The 19909-nt window shown below is 37.7% G+C and overlaps 1 protein-coding gene across 14 annotated transcripts in view; it reads right to left on the reverse strand.

Moving 5' to 3' along the window:
- LOC140512549 (uncharacterized) overlaps nucleotides 1-19909 on the reverse strand; it is a 327182-nt gene that overhangs the window by 75234 nt on the left and 232039 nt on the right. For 13 of the 14 annotated variants that reach the window (XM_072621712.1, XM_072621707.1, XM_072621706.1 and 10 more), the window contains exons 2-7: nucleotides 11223-11337; nucleotides 10880-11053; nucleotides 9248-9354; nucleotides 4583-4720; nucleotides 3529-3659; nucleotides 119-163 (exon numbers count right to left, since the gene is read on the reverse strand). In XM_072621712.1, the coding sequence (XP_072477813.1) occupies nucleotides 119-163; nucleotides 3529-3659; nucleotides 4583-4720; nucleotides 9248-9354; nucleotides 10880-11053; nucleotides 11223-11337 (710 nt within the window). The remainder of the gene's footprint in view (nucleotides 1-118; nucleotides 164-3528; nucleotides 3660-4582; nucleotides 4721-9247; nucleotides 9355-10879; nucleotides 11054-11222; nucleotides 11338-19909) is intronic. The other variant, XM_072621713.1, reaches the window with a different exon arrangement.

Below are 19909 nucleotides of genomic sequence, written 5' to 3' on the forward strand. Positions count from 1 at the left end.
GGTGTTCAAAACACAAAACTAAAATTCTGAACACTACTGGAAATATCTTCTATAAGGTGTGATTATTAAAATATTCATTGATTCTTGTATTTGTAAAGAAGAGTAAAAAGGACAATACCATCAATCACATCTTCAGCACCTAAATCTAATTCTTCAATTGAATCTGTAAGACAAGTGGGGAGAAAGGGAACAAAAAAGAAATATGAAAATTGAAAATTGTTTTTGGCAGTAAAATACAAACTAGTATTCTCATCTCTACACAAAAGTATCAAGTAATCTTCTTAAGGCACTTAACCAGGCCATCCTCTAAAGCCTTCTGTGGTACCCTACTCCCTCAGTTCAGGGGGCATCAGAGCTATGAAACTTTGCTTCTTCAGCCAATATCCTTTTACATGCTCTTTGCCCCATCAAATTTCCTACACCACTATCATGTTTCTCCTCTCCCTTACCTCCTTTACTCCAGACATTGTAACATAGACCATAAAAATGGGATAAAGTACATGAACAAAAATATTTATAGCGACTCTTTTTGTCGTGGCAAGAATTGGATATTGAGGGGATGCTCTTCAACTGGGTAATTCCTGAGCAAGCTATAGTATATGAATGTAAGGGAATACTATTTTCTATAAGAATTGATGAGCAGATGGACTTCAGAAAATCCTGGAAAGATTTACCTGAACTGATCCTGAGTGAAGTGAGCAGAACTTAGAGAACATTGTATACAGTAACAGCATGTTTACATGATAACAAACTTGGATAGACTTAACTCTTCTCAGAAATACAAGTATCTAAGACAACTCCAAAAGACTCATGATAGAAAATGCTATCCAAAACCAGAGAAAAGAACTATGCAGAGAGACAGTATGAATACAACTTCTGAGGACATTCCAAACCCTTTACTTCATATCTGTAAATGGGAACAAAAGGAAACTGATATTCAAAGCTACGAAGGAGTTAGTTACTGGAAGAGTCAGGACTAGCCCTCATGATGCTAAATGCTGTCTGCCATATCTATCTACACTACCGCATTTTCTCATTTGAGAAGGATAACTTACTTGTTGGTGTTTCTCATTCGTGGTTCATGGGATTACCCATGATGAATTGTGCAGGAAGATGACATTGCAGAATTACCAAATTATGGTTGCAAAAAGCAAACTGGGTATCAATCTTCAGAGAGCAGGAAAAAAGACTTTTGGATTCCAATATTTTGGGATAATTTATGGCTGTTCTACCATAACCCTGAATTAAAATATCAAAGCAACCATGCAAGAAATAACTGCAAGAAAGCAAGATGTTTTTCCAGGGAAGTGAAAATTACTACCAGGACCCAGGACCATGATTCCAGTACAGTCGTACTTCATGATCAAAGTCTGGTTCCCTTTGACAATATGATCTGTAAGAAAATTTTTATGCAAAAGTTTCACTATAGAAAAAATTCAAGAAAAAAAGAGAAAGGTTGTCACTTTTTACTATTCTAAGTTTCACCCCAAAACAATAAGAATTTGGTGTTTATAGCTCATTGACTCCTCAAGTTGAAAAGAGGTGCAGAGATCACCAATTTCAAGTCTAACGATGGGTGAAACAATGCTCTGCTAGTACACTTACCTCTGAAGTAATGAATTTTACCAATTTTTGGATGAATACAAATAAGGTGGAACAAATAAATCTCTTACGGTGGAGAATGAGTATTTAAAGAAAAGCATATATATTTTACAATAGGAAATTATAAAAATTTATATTGATTCATATTCCCATCGCTACTTGTTTGAAGCATGTAAAATTCTAGCATTAATACTTTTATGTCTACGCTATGATTTTGGTTTGTATGGAAAAGGTTATTGGTTACTACATATTTCTTATAGTCAACGTCTACCTTCAGACATATGCCATGAGCATATGTATGAATACTCCTATCACTAATAAGCCATATCCTTCAATTGTTCTTATATTTAATGCCATATTCTAGACTATAGTTTTTTTCTTGATTGACAAACTTCACAGACCCTCCATCTTCGATAATATTCTTTAGTATAATTATTTTTATTAAAATTGGTTTTGGGATTTTAAAAACATGCACTTCAAATTTGTATATGTAGTTAACATGATCAAAATTTCGGAATGCAACTGGACTTTTTAGTCTTAAAGGCTCCTCATAACAATTTCCTGTATATAGCTAGAGATGTCCTATTTTAATAATGAATAAATAAATAAAAATGAGGTTCACTCATAACATCATTTGATCAAGGAAATTAAAATGTATTTTTTTGGGGGGAAAAGATATTTTTAAGCCTTGTTTACCACTGTAAGATATACTCGAAATTAAACACTTTTTCTTCTGCTATTGTGGTTTCTTCTTTCTTTTATGGAAGGGTTTACATAGCTCCTCTCTTTCAGATATATACTTAAACATACAGTAGGTAAACATGATAACACTTTCCTTTAGCTCTGTTAATATGAGCAAGTCACCTAAGCTTTCTGCTCCTCAGTTTCATCCCCTTTCAAATGGGAGTACATAGAACATCCACACTACTTTTCTCACAAGTTAATGGGTTAATTGATTTGAAAAAGGAATCTCATAAATGTGGGATGAGTTCATTATTACAAGTCCGGGTCATTAAGATTTCAAATGGCCTTGGTGGCAGTACTAAAAATTAGGAGTTAACTCTGAAAATCTCCTCTTTTTGAAAGTCTGACTGCCGGAATCAGGAGATGGAAATTCTTCCTAGGGTCATGTTGGAGGTGGGCACATATGGAAATATCTACCAAAAATCTGGAAACAAATATGTATTACTTTTCAAATCTCTATTCCCTGGTCCCCTAACTCCTGTCGCTTTTGTATTGTCTTTGGTATCTCTGAAGTGAAAGCTTTATGAACATTTAAGAATTGTGGAAACGTTTAAAATGCATACATTTCCAAAGCTTAGATAAGTGATTTACACAGAGTGAGAGGGCTTTGTTCTCCAGATGCTTTACTCTTTTATCTTTATATGTCCAAATATTAGATCAGGTCATCTGTGTGTGTGTGTGTGTGTGTGTGTGTGTGTATTTCTGTGTGTGAACATGTTACAGGTACAAGAGGCCCTTATATATTTATTTTTTCCATGTTTAAGAATCAAAACAAATAATATTGCTCAATATAATACATTTTAGGAGTGTTCAAAACTTTTCTCACGATTTGGTTAAACGCTTTTAAAATAATGGAGAAATGTGAAAATTGTCATTGTAACCTACTTAAATAAATTTTTGGAAAAGAAGAAATTATTTACACAAAAGTCCTTGAGATTGTTTTTGGTAAACAGTTTCAGGATACTGAAGCTACGAGGATAATTAAGTAAACAATTAATAATAAGACAAATAATATATAACGAACTATGATAAATAAAATAATAACCAATAAAATAATAATAAACCAGTTCCTAACCTTTTCAAGTATAAGATTACATGTGTGTGTGTGTGCGTGTGACTTTTAAGACTGCTCTTTCATTATTTAATTTAAATTAACTATTTCTTTGGATTTGCAAGTCCTACCTTCTTGATCCTTGTCAGGTCCACCCAAAGTAAATTCTGTATCAGAAGCCCTCTCTGAACCGCAGATTTGGGGTGAAAGAGGCTGATTAAGTGCCTTCTGTTTTTTATATTCATCAACCACTAGGCGATGCCTGTGTATAAAATATAAAACATAATATTTCTACAACAGTCGAGGTAGAATTGTATGCACTAAATCTCTGCATATCTAAAACCTTAAACAATGAGATTATCACCAATTTTTTTTATTCATTTGATAAAGTCTTTAGAGCATCAGTTCATTCAACCAAGACATAATACACCTGTACTCTGAGTCATACTAATGTAGAATTATAGATTTAGAGCTTCAGGTCATCTGCTTCAATTTCTTTATTTCACAGATTAAGTAAATAAGTGCCAGAAGAGATCATAGTTGTCTAGGGTCACACATATCTAGAGAGGCATGATTTCTCCCAAGGTTCCTGTGACTCCAAATCGAGCACTTCTTCCCCTGTACCTAACTACCTCTCTGTAAAATCTAATGTTGACTATTAATATTTATGATTTACTCTTTTTAGTTATCACTCATTTGCAGGCATCCAAGAGATGATGTGATTTCTTTTAAAACTAAGTTTTGATCTATTATAGTTCAGAGATGCCAGCAAAAATTAAAAAAACAAACAAGCAAACAAAAAACCTGTCTCGATAAATCAGACCTTATTGATAGAAAATTATAGAACTTTTATGAATATCAAATAATAAAATGTATGTAAAACATTGGAAAACCTTAAAGAAATGTACAATGGCAGCTATTACCATCATTACTATCACTTCTGAAAATTCTGGTCTCAGAGTACTTAACTCTACTTTGTAGCCTGCCTTTTGCTTATGTTCTCCTGGACTTGCATGACCTAACTTGGCCATTTGCTCAATTTCTTCTTAGTACCTTGAAATATGCTTGCCAGATGCTTGCTATAATATGAGAATATGAAAGTCCCAGCTAGTCTCTAGTATGGAGGAAAAATTCTTTTAAATGCAATTATGTAAAAATAATTCAAATTATCATGTTAATACTTACATCAAAGGACTACCATAAAAAGCATAGTCCACAGCTGTGCGTCCATATGCATCTTTATGAGAGAAGTCAATATCATATTGAAGAAGAAGACTGACAACATGCAATCGGTTAGAACGGGCAGCAATCATCAAGGGTGTTCTACAATAACAAAGAAACACTTCACATTTAAGAAATTAAACCAGTGGCACACAATTAGATTTTCCTTGACATTGTTTCAATAAGAGGATATCTTCTGTATGAGTTAATGTGCATGTGGAACATGAACATTTATGAGTACTTTTATTGCTTACCTGTAGCATGAAAAATGGCAGTTAAGACCAGAATGAAACATAAGGATGAGAGGGGTTTTTTCGTCCCCAGAGAGATTTAGCAGAGGCTTTCTGACAGACAAGAAAAGGATGTGTAAAAGCCACTTGTGTACAACAGTGAAAAACTTTCAGAAGACTCTTACACAGAGACTCCATTTTTTTATTCGACTTCAAAGTCAAGTGGAGGCTTTTTGCAAATTATCTTAGCAACTCACTCCAATGCCACTATTCCAGTGCACTTCAGAATGTGGAACTGACACTTGGTTGTCAAAGGCCAATCCAGAACAAGCTATTCTAGGTCTTAACACACATGAAAGTTTTTGAACATGAATATAACAATGAACTCTATTGTTTAAGGGCAAGCCTAAGTAAGCCCAGAAAGATTCATCATCAGAAAGCAAGCAACATTTGATTTGAGGAAGACCCATCGATTCCTAAAGAGTAAGTGTGATTATACTTTGCAATAGTAGAGAGAACATCCACAACGATGATAACACAAATCTTCAGAAATACCGAGTCTGTAGTACGCTGAATGATACACGGACTTTCTGCCTCAGGTAGCATTGTAGGAATATCTGTAATGCCAAGAAGAGATTTGCAGTCCCTTGACTACTTAGTGATAACCAAAACAGCAGGCTGACACTGTGAAAGGTTGAAAGAGTGTAAAAAGTATCCTCACTGGTGAAATCATGCATATTTTATAGGTATTTTGAAGTGTTCATGAGCTCTTCCTTTTAGGTAGAAATGTTCGTTCCATTTAAACCTTTTTATCTGATCCAAACTCTAAATAGCAAACATAAGAAAAGCCCAAAAGGAATCACTGAGTTATATTTGAGTGGGAAATAAGGGACAATGGGAAAGATTGAAACAGATGGAGTCATAAACTCTGCTATTAGCAGTTAATATTGTCATGTTCTGAAATGTTAGGCTTTTTTTTTTAAAGATAATATTTAGTTCAGGGAACCAAGACGTTGGAGGAAGCAGTAAATTGACATAACTCTCCTATATTTACATCCAAACAACCATAAAATAGTGCCCCCAAACAAATCCAAGAACAGCAGAAGCAGTAAAAATACGGAGTGAAACAATCTTTGAGCCCAAGAAATTTGGAAGGTTGGCAGGAAAGTTCTTTCTCACTTGGGTAAAAGGGAGCGCAGTCCAAGACACAAAGTGTCCCAGAAGACTAGCCGCAAGCCCCACCTTAGCAAAGCAGTGCTAGGTCATGGGCCCCAGTATGGTCGAACAGCCCAATGCCAACAGCAGGACAAACTATGTGTCTCAAAATTAGCCAGGGGAATGGGGTAGACTCCAGCTCTGAGAACCCACATGCCTCAGCATAACCCCAGGCAAACAGGCAGGTTCCATCCTTACAGGGCTTAAGCACATAGGGAGTCACCAGTGACTACAATGCCAAGTGCTTCAGTGTATCCCTAGGGAAATGCAAAAACACTCCACCAGTCATAGCACATGCCAAATATCAGTACTGGAACTCCAGGGCCACATCACGTAAGCTGCCAGACCCCTACTATTTACAGCAGTGCTATTTATCCCCAATCCCACCCCCTTAGCACAGCTCCAGACCAGGTCTCCCATGGACCTCAGGAGAAGATTAGTGCAGCACCAGGTAAACAGCTAGGGCCTGTAGACCCTCACACAAGAAGCCTGAAATGGTGCCTTTTCCACACTGTGAGCAGAAGTCAAATTGAAAACAAATTGCCATTGAAAAGAAAGAAAAAAGACAAAAAACGATGAAAAAATAATCACAGTTTAAAAAATGGAAAGCTAGAGTGGTCACAGGAAATATGGAAGAAAAAATTCAGAAGACAGCAATGTCAAAACAATTATAGGCAAAACCCCAAAGGAAAACGAGAAGTGGTCTCAATCCCAGAAAGAGCTCAGGGAAGACCGCAGAAAGGAATTTAAAATTAATATAAGAGACGTAGAAGGATAAGTGGGGAAAAAGATAAGAGTGATGCAAGAGAATTATGACAATATATGCTATACAAACCAATCAACTATATGAACACAATGACAAAACAATTTTCATACAAATAAAGTCAAATCTAAATAACTGGAAAAAAAAATCAGTTCCTCATGGGCCAGCCAAGTTAATACGAGAAAACTGAAAATTCTACCAAAACAAATTTACTTATTCAGTTCCATACCAATCAAACTACCAAAAAAATTTTCATAGAAATAAAAAAATAAAATTCATCTGGAAGAATAAAAGGTTTAGAATATAAAGAGAAATAAGAAAAGTAATACAAGGGAAGGTGGCCTAGCTCCACCAGATTTAAAACTGTATTGTACAAAGCAGCACTCCTCACAAGTAGTTGGTACTGGCTAAGAAACAGAGTGGCGGATCAGTGGAATAGGTTAAGTATCCAAGATACAATAGTCAATGACTACAATAATCTACTGTATGATAAACCCAAGCACTATATCTTCCGAGATAAAAATTCACTTAAAGAAGAAGGATTAACACTATTGATTAGAGAGATGCAAATCAAAACAACTCTGAGGTACCACATCACACCTATAAGATTGGCAAACATGACAGAACAAGAAAATGATAAATGCTGGAGAGGATGTGGGAGAGTTGGAACACTAATTCATTGTTGGTGGAGCTGCGAGCGCATCCAACCATTCTGGAGAGCAATTTGGAACTATGCCCAAAGGGCTACAAAAATGTGCATACCCTTTGACCCAGCAATATCCCTACTAGGACTATATCCCCAAGAGATCATAAAAATGGGAAAGGGTCGCACATGTACAAAAATATTTATAGCAGCACTCTAAGTAGTTGCCAAAAACTGGAAGTCAAGGGGATGTCCATCAATTGGGGAATGGCTGAATAAATTATGGTATATGAATGTAATGGAGTAGTATTGTGCCATAAGAAATGATGAACAAGAAGACTTCAGAGAGGCCTGGAAGGACTTATATGACCTGATGCTGAGTGAAAGGAGCAGAACCAGGAGAACTTTGTGCACAGCAACGACAACAGTGTGCGAGAGTTTTTCTGGTAGACTTGAAATTCTGTAATAACGCAAAAACTTCTTATTAAAAAAAAAACATCCCAAAGGTGGTTCTCAAGGCAAAATGCCTTCCACACTCAGAGAAAGAAATATGGAAGTCACTCACAAAATGTAGCAGATCATGTTTGTATATGTGTATGTGTTTGTGTATCACGTTCTGATTTATTATACCATTTCTTTCATTTATTTTAGTCTGACTACATAGCATGACTATAGTGAAAATATACTCAATAGGAAAGTATATGTAGAATCTATACAGAATTGTATGCAGTCGTGGGGAGGGAGGGGGGTAGCGGGGGGTAGGTGCGGGGGGGGATAAAATCTCAATTGTATGGCAGTGATTGTTAAACATTAAAAAATAATAATAATAAAAAAGAAGGATTAAGGAGAAGAATGAACAAAGACTGCTGGGAAAACTGGAAAAATAGGCCCATGACAGCAACTGTTATCCACATCCAGAGAAAGAACTATGGAGTCTGAATGGAGTTTGAAGCATACTATTTTCTCTTGTTTTGCTTTTTCTGTCTTCTGATTTCTCCCTTTTATTCTAATTCTTTTCTCACAAGATGACTAGGAAAGGGGAAGGGATGGAAAATAGGGTGGGTAGGGAAGGAGAAAACTTTTAAACTCCAAACCTTAAAAAAGGCAAAGTTGAAAACTAAAAAATAAATCAATTTAAAAAGAAAAAAAGAGAGAAAACAAGTGCTTTACCCAGTTTCAAATACTAAAAGAATCAGGAGAAGGCTTCAATGTCTTTCCTAAATTCTCCATGAAGAATTTATGGCATGAAAAGCAAATATACTGTCATGTATGATAAGAAGTCATGGCAGAACTAAAATCTGAACCATTGCCATGATAAAATCATGCGTCCATCGAAGTCATTCAAATTATTTTTGTATTGATTTCTATTGTCAATGCACATATTATTCAGGACAATCAAAGGAAGAAGCATCAAAACAAGGAACATTTCAATGCTCGTGGCTCACATGAAGAGTATTTCATATAGAGAATCAATTGTATCCTCAGTGCAAAAATTTTCTATGTGATGATCTTCAGTAAATTTAAATCAAATAGGGAATATTGCAAACAGAAATCACCAATTCACATCGGATGGCATGCTCACATGAACTGCTTTCTTTGTTGCAGAGTCATAAATGATAGGTTTTCTTTTCAGACTTGGTGTTTGTGGACATTCTCACCCTTTCACAATGATAATTAATTCCAATTATTGTTGTTCACTAGGAGTTTCATGATTTAAGTTGTTCTTATTCCTCTAGAAACTTTTCCCTCTTTTTTCTTTAGAGTTTTAATTATTGTACCTGTCACGCACATCTGAGGTATTCACATTTGCTCCATTCTTTAAGAAAAGATCTACCATATCTGGGTTATTTTTCATAACTGCAAGCAAAAGTGGTGTACAGCCATCCTGTGAAATCATACGAAATATTCTGTTAGAGTGTGCAAGAAATATTTATATACTTCAATTCACTTTAAGGTATTTTGTGAACATTTTGCTAAAGACATGCTAAGGAAGTATGGTACAATGGAACTTTAGAGGAGAAGAACAGGGCATACATCTTGCCCCTGTTTCTGTGTGATCAGAAGCAAATTATTTCATTTCTCTGAGTCTTAGTGTTCTCATATGTAAAATGACAAAATGAAACCTGATAGCTTCTGAGGTCTCTTCCAGCTATTAATTTGGGATCAGGACATAGAAATCCAAGATTTATAGAGATTGTTTCATATTATCTTAGGAGTATTTCCCATTCTAGCTATCTTCATGTCATGACCAATTCTTGTCTGCATGCAGGCAGGCTTATTTCCACTGTACTCTGCACCAAGCTGAAACTATACTCTCTTCAGTTTTAAAATTGCCTAATTCTCTTCACCCACTCCCCTGAAGAGTGTACAACCAACCTCAAAACTCTATAAAATCTTGCCTCAAGGTGGTCAAACCTGGAAGAAAGTCATTCTCTTGACATTTTCCCTTCCTTCCCATCCCTTCTAATGTATACTCTCTGTTGTTTTCTCTCTCAAGTAGCAGTGACTGAGAGTTGAACTTTTTTCTTAAAATTCAGGAGTTATTCAGTGACTCTAGAAAGGAAATGGTACAGTGCTGAAGAAATAGAAAAAAACAAACCAACATACAGGAAAGAATTTGTTCTTGCGAAAATTCTATGTAGTTTTATGCTTAATAGGAACAAATATTTAAAAGATTATTTTTTAAAATATTATCTCATTTCTACAAAACAAATTAACTTGATGTTATCACAAGTAAAGGTCTAGATGTAGAAAAGCAGTGTAGGTAAATATTGGATGGAATCATTGCATTGTGGGGAGCAGATGCAATATAGTAAGCAAAGAAAATTCTAGAGAGACAGCTGTGATGGAATGGATAGAGAGCTAGCCTCAAAGTCACTAAGGCTTAGATTCAAGGCCTGCTGCTGACACATCTATACTGGCTGGGTGACACCGGGAAGAGCGTTAACGTTTCAGCATTTCAGAACACTCCTTAGTAAGGATCTCTTAACATTTTTGTGTCATGTATCCCATTCCAGAATAATGCTTTCAAATCCGTAAGATATAGAGATGGCAAAGGAAGCCAATGACATTGAAATAATTACAAAATCAACGTTGGTTATTTTAAATTAATGGATCCCAGGTTAGGAATCCTATTCTGAGATTAAATATTAGAGTAGGTGTTGGTCTAAAGCAGTAGATGGATGTTCCTCATTAGGAGGTCTGAATGAATGAAATCTCGACCTCTCTTCCCCCTTGCCACCAGAAAATTACAAAGGCCAATAAACTTTGACTACAAATTTATTTTATATTATTTCCTTTAAAGAAATGCTTACAAGAACATATGAATTATAAATATGTGAATTGGACACTATCTAATTTACACATTTTAGTTCAAAAAATACGTTAATAAGCAAGAGGTGAGATTCTACCTTGTTTTTTGCTTCCATTGATACGTTATATCTAAGCAGCTTGGATGCTATCTTTATGTTATGTAAACACGCAGCATAGTGAAGTGCAGTGCTTTGGTATGTATTCATAGCACAGGAATCTGCACCATGTTCAAGCAGTATAGTTGTACACTCCTCCTGCTGATACTGTACTGCCTGTCAATATAATGTAGAGAAAAAGACAATAAATACTCTAACAAAAAATTAGTATACTAAAATATCCTTAATGATATTTAAATTAGTTAGTAAAGCATATTTTCTTACTCAAAGAGAGAAATCAAAACTCATTACATAGTAATGACCAGCAAGTTTAACTAGTACATACGTTCATTAAAGGTGTTTGATCCTCATCATCAAGAGGGTTTAGTTCGCATTTTCTCTCTACTAAGAGGGATACAACATCTGGATATCCATTAGCACAGGCCAGGTGAAGTGGTGTCCTATGGAAGTGAGAGAGCTGTGTGACTGCTTGAAAATTACAAAATTCAAGTACTATTATTAGATACTGTAGATTTTTAAACTATCTCTTAAGTTAATTTATTCATTTTCCATTTTCTAGAAGCACTTCCATAAATCTTAGATTTTTCTCCACCTCCCTTTCCCCTCCCGCCCCAAAATGGCGTATGATCTTATATGGATTCTACACATACATTCTCACCACATACATTTTCACCTTAGCCATGTTAAGTGGAAGAACTAAAATGAATGGGAGGAACCATGAGAAAAAACAAACCAAAACAAAACACCCGAAGAAATAGTCTTCTTCATTCTGCAATAAAATTCCATAATACTTTCTCGTGTGGAAAATACTTGGCCTCGAGTCCATTGGGAATATGCATGGACAAAAATTCAAAAGAGCATTCTTTTTTTAAATTTATTTATTTAACTTTTAACATTCATTTTCACAAAATTTTGGGTTCCAAATTTTCTCCCCCCTTGTCCCCTCCCCCCACCCCAAAACACTGAGCATTCCAATTGCCCCCATCACCAATCTGATCTCTCCTCTATCATTCCTCTCTGCCCTTGTCTCCATCCTCTCCTCTGTCTTGTAGGGCCAAATAACTTTCTATACCCCTTTACCTGCATTTCTTATTTCCTAGTGGCAAGAGTAGTACTCGACAGTTGTTCCTTAAACTTTGAGTTCCAACTTCTTTTCCTCCCTCTCTTCCCACCCCCTCCTTTTGGAAGGCAAGCAATTCAATGTAGGCCAAAGCTGTGTAGTTTTGCAAATGACTTCCATAATAGTAGTGTTGTATAACATTAACTATATTTCCCTCCATCCTATCCTGCCCCCAATTACTTCTATTCTCTTTTGATCTTGTCCCTTCCCATGAGTGTCGACCTCAGATTGCTCCCTCCTCCCCATGCCCTCCCTTCCATCATCCCCCCCACCCTGCTTATCCCTTTATCCCCCACTTTCCTGTATTGCAAGATAAGTTTTCATACCAAAATGAGTGTGCATTTTATTCCTTCCTTTAGTGGAATGTGATGAGAGTAAACTTCATGTTTTTGTCTCACCTCCCCTCTTTATCCCTCCTCTAATAAGTCGTTTGCTTGCCTCTTTTATGAGAGATAATTTGCCCCATTCCATTTCTCCCTTTCTGTTTCCATATGTTTCTCTGTCACTGCTTGATTTCATTTTTTTAAGATATGATCCCGTCCTGTTCAATTCACTCTGTGCACTCTGTCTCTATGTGCGTGCATGTGTGAGTGCGTGTGTGTGTGTGCGTGTGTGTGTGTGTGTAATCTCACCCAGTACCCAGATACTGAAAAGTTTCAAGAGTTACACATATTGTCTTTCTATATAGGAATGTAAACAGTTCAACTTTTATAAGTCCCTTACGACTTCTCTTTGCTGTTTACCTTTTCATGCTTCTCTTCATTCTGGTGTTTGAAAGTCAAACTTTCTTTTCAGATCTGGTCTTTTCATTAAGAATGCTTGAAAGTCTTCTATTTCATTGAAAAACCAATTTTTCTCCTGAAGTATTATACTCAGTCTTCCTGGGTAGGTGATTCTTGGTTTTAGTCCTAGTTCCTTTGAATTCTGGAATATGATATTCCACGCCCTTCAATCCCTTAATGTAGAACCTGCTAGATTTTGTGTTATCCTGATTGTATTTCCACAGTACTTGAATTGTTTCTTTCTAGCTGCTTGCAATATTTTCTTCTTTACCTGGGAACTCTGAAATTTGGCCACAATGTTCTTAGGAGTTTCTCTTTTTGGATCTCTTTCAGGCAGTGTTCTGTTAATTCCTTGAAGACTTATTTTGCCCTCTGGTTCTAGCATCTCAGGGCAGTTTTCCTTGATAATTTCATGAAAGTTGATGTCTAGGCTCTTTTTTTGATCATGGATTTCAGGTAGTCCTATAATTTTTAAATTGTCTCTCCTGGATCTATTTTCCAGGTGAGTTATTCTTCCATTGAGATATTGCACATTATCTACCATTGTTTCATTCTTTTGGTTTTGTTTTGTGATTTCTTGGTTTCTCATAAAGTCATTAGCCTCCATCTGTTCCATTCTAATTTTGAAAGAACTATTTTCTTCAGTGAGCTTTTGAATCTCCTTTTCCATTTGGCTAATTCTGCTTTTTAAAGCATTCATCTCTTCATTGGGTTTTTGAACCTCTTTTGCTAATTGAGTTAGCCTATTTTTCAGGGTGTTATTTTCTTCAGCATTTTTTTGGGTCTCCTTTAGCTGGGTGTTTACTTGTTTTTCATGCTTTGCTTGTATATCTCTCATTGCTCTTCCCAGTTTTTCCTCCACCTCTCTAACTTGATTTTCAAAATCCTTTTTGAGCTCTTCCATGTCCTGAGACCATTGAGTGGGCTGGGGTACAGAGGCCTTGACTTCTGTGTCTTTCCCTGATGGTAAGCATTGTTCTTCCTCATCAGAAAGGAAGGGAGGAAATGCCTGTTCACCAAGAAAGTAACCTTATATAGTCTTATTTTTTTTCCCTTTTCTGGACATTTTCCCAGCCAGTGACTTGACTTCTGAGCTTCCTCTTCGCACTCACCTCGCCTCCAGAGCCACCCAGCCAGCAATTGGGGTCTGAGATTCAAATGCTGCTTCCCAGCCTCAGGGCTTTGGGCGGAAGCGGGGCTGCTATTCAGTTTGAGATTAGGTTCAGGTGCTCAGGTGGGGGCAGGGCCGCCTGACAGGCTCAGTTCCCTCAGGGGGTTTATGCAGAGACCTTCAACAATGGATCAGGGCTCCTGCCTGCTTGGGGAGCCCCTGTTTGCAGCTGCCCCCGCTGCTGCCTCCCGAGGGGGCCTGAGTTATGGGGGCACCCCACTCCCCTCTCGACCCGCTAAAGATTCCCTCTCACCGACCCTTGTCACCTGTGGGTGGAGGGACCCATGCAGCCACTGGAGATTCTGTCCCTAAAGCCCGCTCAGATCCACTCCTCTCGGTGCCACATGGCCGCGGCAGGACTGGGCTTGGCTCCGTGTCTGCAGCGTGAAGGACCTTTTGTGAGAGGTTTGCAGACTCTCTGGAACAGAAATCTCTTCAGCTCCCTTGTTCTGTGGTTTCTGCTGCTTCAGAATTTGTTGGCAGTTCTTTTTAACGGATATTTTATGGGCTTTGGGTTCAGAGCTAGCCTATGTGCGTCTTTCTACTCCGCCATCTTGGCTCCGACCCCCCAAAGAGCATTCTTGCAAATGCTCAAGAAGGATTGCAAAAGACAAATTAGAGGAGTACAAGACAAACCGTCCACTGATTTTAAAAAATATGAAAAAAAATTCAAAGAAGAATTTCAATGCAATTTGGACAAATGGTAAAGAAAGCAAAAAATCTAATTGGGGAAACCGGACACATGAAAAAGGAAGTACAAAAAACGAACTGGGGAAAATAACTCCTTAAAAGGAACAATGGGATAGATGGAAAAGATGATGCAAATGTGAACGAAAGAAAACAATCTATTAAAAATGAGAATTGGGCAGCTAGAAGCTAATAACTCTATGACATATCAAGAATCAGTCAAGCAGTCTAAAGAATGAAAAAATAGAAGAAAATGTAAAATACCTCATTGGAAAATCTGACGTGGAAAATAGATCCAGGGAAGAAAAATCTAAGAATTAATGGTCTACCAGAAAGCCATGATGAAAAAGAGCCTAGACAATATCTTCAAAAAATAATTAAGGGAGACTGCTTAGAGGTCCTAGACCCAGAGGATAAAATAGTCTTCAAAAGAATCTACTGATCATTTCCTGAAAGGAATCCCAAACTGAATCTTCCATGGAATATCATTGCCAAATTCCAGAATTGTAAAGTGAAGGAGAAAATGCTGTAGGCAGCCAGAAAGAAATAATTCAAATGTCGAGGAACTACAGCCAAGATCACACAGGACCTTGCAGCTCCTACATTAAAAGATCAGAACTGGAAGATGACATTTTTGTAGGGCAAAGGCGCTGGGGCTACAACCAAGGATTAATCATCTAGCAGAATTGAGCATAATATTGTAGGCAAGGAGATGGTCATTCAATGAAATAAGGGATTTCCAGACCTTCCTGATGAAAAGTCCAAAGCTCAATAGAAAATTGGATCTTCAAAGACAAGTCTCAAGAGAGGCATAAAAAGGGAAGGGGCGGAGCCAAGATGGCGGAGTGAAAGCAACGACTCACCTAAGCTCCTGGAAAAACTCCTCTGGATATCTCTGGGGGGAGAGTCTGACCAGACTTTGGAGGTGTAGAATCCAGTGGGTGACGGACTTTGACAGATTAGGAGCCCAGGCTGGACCGGAGGGTCCACGGGAGGGATCTGTTCCACGGGGGTAAGACCCCGGCGCACAGCTCAGCTCGGTCAGCGAGGCAGGGCGGAGGGGACCAGAGGAGCCCGAGAGTGGCGGGCGAGACCAGCGGAGAAGGAGATAAGCCAGGCCGAGCCGGTGAGAGCTGCTGAGTGCCAGACATCAGCACAGCAGCCCTTGAAATCTTCAGCCTGAAGACGGACTTCGGTGGGTCACTACTTGAACTTCCAGGAACTGGGATGGCAGAGTGATCAGTAAGTGCTCTCTCCTCCCCCCTGATGACCGTGAGGGAACCATAAAATTCTTCCCCAGATTAATCCTGGATCAGCGGGAACAGCAGAAGGGGGCGGGTGGTCTCATAACACCAGAGGCTGGAAAAGTGGCAAAGGGGGATTCTTCCTACTGTGGTGGAGGCGATCTGGAGGGACAGACGACCCAGGGCAGAGAAATTCGCACTGAGACCCAGGCAAGCCTCAGAGCCAGGAGACGAGCCCCAGGAGGGGCGGGAACACGCGTTAGCTTCTAGGCGTGCCCCAGCCCTCCAGGGGAAAAGGGAAGACAATAGGGAAGCTGGGATTACCATCCCCTGACCTTGCCTTTGCCTCAAGTCAGCTGAGGAGATAGCCTGAGACCAGACCACACCTCCCACACACCTAACAAGCTAACCCCAGGGTTGATCGGGGAAACAAAAAACAAAAGCCTGCTTTTAGCCCAGACACACATCAGCTCAACTTAAAGATCTGTACCTTCTGACTGAAAGAACCAAAAGCTACAACACTCAGCCAACATCATGAATCGGAAAAAGCAGACGAAAAGTGAAAAAACCATAGAATCTTTCTATGGGGATAAGGACCAAAACACAAACACCAAAGAGGTTAGAGCTGAGACTGTACTTCCATCTGAAACCTCAGATGGGACTATGAATTTCTCGCAAGCACAACTAGATTACCTGGAACGTCTGAAGAAGGATATAAAAGAAAAACTGGCCAATGATTTTAAAACTATAAAAAAAGAATTCACTGATGAGAACATCACCCTGAAAAAGAAAATTGAAGAAATGGAAAAGGAAGTTCAAAAATTAACTGGAGAGAATAATTCCCTAAAAGGAAGAGCTAATCAAATGGAAAAGGAAACCCAAAACCTAATTGGGAAAATTGATCAGATGGAAAAGGAAACCCAAAACCTAACTGGGAAAATTGGTCGAATGGAAAAAGAAGTACAAAAATTAAATGGAGAAAATAGCTCCTTAAAGGGAAAAATTGGTCAGATGGAAAAGGAGATGGAAAAGCTAACTGAAGAAAACACTACGATGAAGATTAGAATTGGGCAAGTAGAAACTAATGACTCAATGAGGCAACAAGAATCAGTCAAACAAAATCTAAAGAATGAAATGATAGAAGAAAATGTAAAATATTTAATTGGAAAAACAACTGACCTGGAAAATAGATCCAGGAGAGAAAATCTAAGAATTATTGGCCTGCCAGAAACCCATGATGAAGAAAAGAGTCTGGACAATATCTTCCAGGAAATCATCAAGGAAAACTGTCCAGAAGTACTAGACTCAGAGGGCAAAATAGTCATCGAAAGCATCCACCGTTCCCCTCCAGAAAGGGATCCTAAACTCAAAATCCCAAGAAATATAGTTGCCAAATTCCAGAGCTATCAAGTGAAGGAGAAAATACTACAAGCAGCCAGAAAGAAACAATTCAAATATCAAGGACACACAGTCAGGATCACACAGGACCTGGCAGCTTCTACATTAAAAGATCGAAAGAATTGGAACCCAATATTCCGTAAGGCAAAGGAGTTGGGACTTCAACCAAGGATCAACTACCCAGCAAAGTTCAGCATAACATTTCAGGCAAGGAGAAAGTCATTCAACGAAATAAGGGATTTCCAGAGCTTCCTGACCAAAACACCAGAACTCAATAGACAATTTGATCTTCAAATGCAGGTCTCCAGAGAATCATAAAAAGGTAAACAGAGGGAAAAAAACAAAAACAAAAACTTGCTACTCAATTAGGGCAAACTGTTTACCTCCCTATAAGGGAAGATGATACCTGTTAATCTTGAGAACTGTGCAGCTATTATGATAAAAGGGATATATGTAGAGGGAACGGGCATAAAGTAAATGATGTCATGTCAAAAATATGATTTAAGTATGAGAAGGGAATGTAATAGGAGGTGTGGAAAGGGGGAAGCAGAAAATGGCAAATTATATCACAGGAAGAAGTACAAAACTATAGTAGAGGAAAGGAGGGGAGGGAGATGAGCATTGTTTGAGAGGTACTCTCATCTGATTTGTTCAAAGGAGGGAACAATAATCTTAAGTAGATAAGCCTAACTAGCTCTATAGGTAGTAGGAGGGGAAGGGGGAAGAAAGGGGAGGGTAGCTAAAAGGGAGGAAAGAAGCAATAAGAGTAAAGGGGACTAAAAGGGAGGGGGGTCAAAAGAAGGAGGGGAAGGCTGCAGGAGGAGGGGGAGAAAAGTGAATACTATTGAGGAGGGGAAGGGAGACGGGAGAGCTAAAAGCACAAATGGTGGGAAAGAGGATAGAGGGAAATACACAGATTGTAATCATAACTGTGAATGTGAATGGAATGAACTCTACCATAAAACGGAGACGGATAGCAGAATGGATTAAAAGCCATAATCCAACAATATGCTGCTTACAAGAAACACATTTGAAACGGGGGGATACACATAGGATAAAGGTCAAAGGATGGAGCAGAATATATTGTGCTTCAGCTCATGTAAGAAAGGCAGGAGTAGCAATCCTAATCTCAGACAAAGCAAAAGCAGAAATAGATCTAATCAAAAGGGATAGGGATGGAAACTATATCCTGCTAAAAGGCACCATAGACAATGAAGCAATATCATTACTAAACATGTATGCTCCAAGTGGTATAGCATCCAGATTCTTAGAGGAGAGGTTGGGGGAGTTGAAGGAAGAAATTGATAGCAAAACTATACTAGTGGGGGACCTCAACCTCCCCCTCTCTGAACTCGATAAATCCAACCTCAAAATAAACAAGAAAGAGGTTAAGGAGGTAAATAAAACTCTGGATAAGGTAGATATGATAGATCTTTGGAGAAAATTAAATGGGAATAGAAAGGAATATACTTTTTTCTCAGCGGTACATGGAACATTTACAAAAATTGACCATGTACTAGGACATAAAAATCTCACAATCCAGTGCAGAAAGGTAGAGATAATCCATGCATCCTTTTCAGATCATAATGCATTAAAAATTACATGTAATATAAGGCCATGGAAAGAGAAACCAAAAATCAATTGGAAACTAAATAATCTAATTCTAAAGAAGGGTTGGGTTAAAGAAGAAATCGTAGAAACTATCAACAATTTCATTCGAGAGAATGACAATAGTGAGACAACATACCAAAACTTATGGGATACTGCAAAAGCAGTTATTAGGGGAAGTTTTATATCTCTGAATGCTTACATAAATAAAATAGAGAAAGAGGAGATCAATGACTTAGGCTTGCAGTTGAAAAAGCTAGAAAAAGAACAAATTGAAAATCCCCAAGTAAATACCAAATTAGAAATACTGAAAACCAAAGGAGAGATTAATAAAATTGAAATTAAGAAAACTACTGAATTAATAAATACAACCAATAGTTGGTTTTATGAAAAAACTAATAAAATTGATAAACCTTTGGTCAATGTGATTAAAAAAAAGAAAGAAGAAAACCAAATTACTAATATTATAAATGAAAGGGGTGAACTCACCTCCAATGAGGAGGAAATTAAAACAATAATTAGAAACTAGTTTGCCCAACTTTATGCCCACAAATTCGATAATCTAAATGAGACGGATGAATATTTTAAAAAATACAAATTGCCCAGATTAACAGAAGAGGAAGTTGAATACTTTAACAACCCCATCTCAGAAAAAGAAATTGAACAAGCCATCAGTGAACTCCCTAGGAAAAAATCTCCAGGGCCAGATGGATTCACAAGTGAATTCTATCAAACATTTAAAGAACAGTTAATTCCAATACTATATACACTATTCTTGAAAATTGGGGAAGAAGGAGTCCTCCCAAATTCTTTCTGTGATACAAATATGGTTTTGATACCCAAACCAGGAAGAGACAAAACAGAGAAAGAAAATTATAGACCAATTTCCCTAATGAATATAGATGCAAAAATTTTAAATAAGATTCTAGCAAAACGAATACAGCATCTTATCACGAGATTAATACATTATGATCAGGTAGGATTCATACCAGGACTACAGGG

Source organism: Notamacropus eugenii, chromosome 6, assembly GCF_028372415.1.
Source record: "Notamacropus eugenii isolate mMacEug1 chromosome 6, mMacEug1.pri_v2, whole genome shotgun sequence".
In the NCBI taxonomy this organism is placed as follows: domain Eukaryota; kingdom Metazoa; phylum Chordata; class Mammalia; order Diprotodontia; family Macropodidae; genus Notamacropus; species Notamacropus eugenii.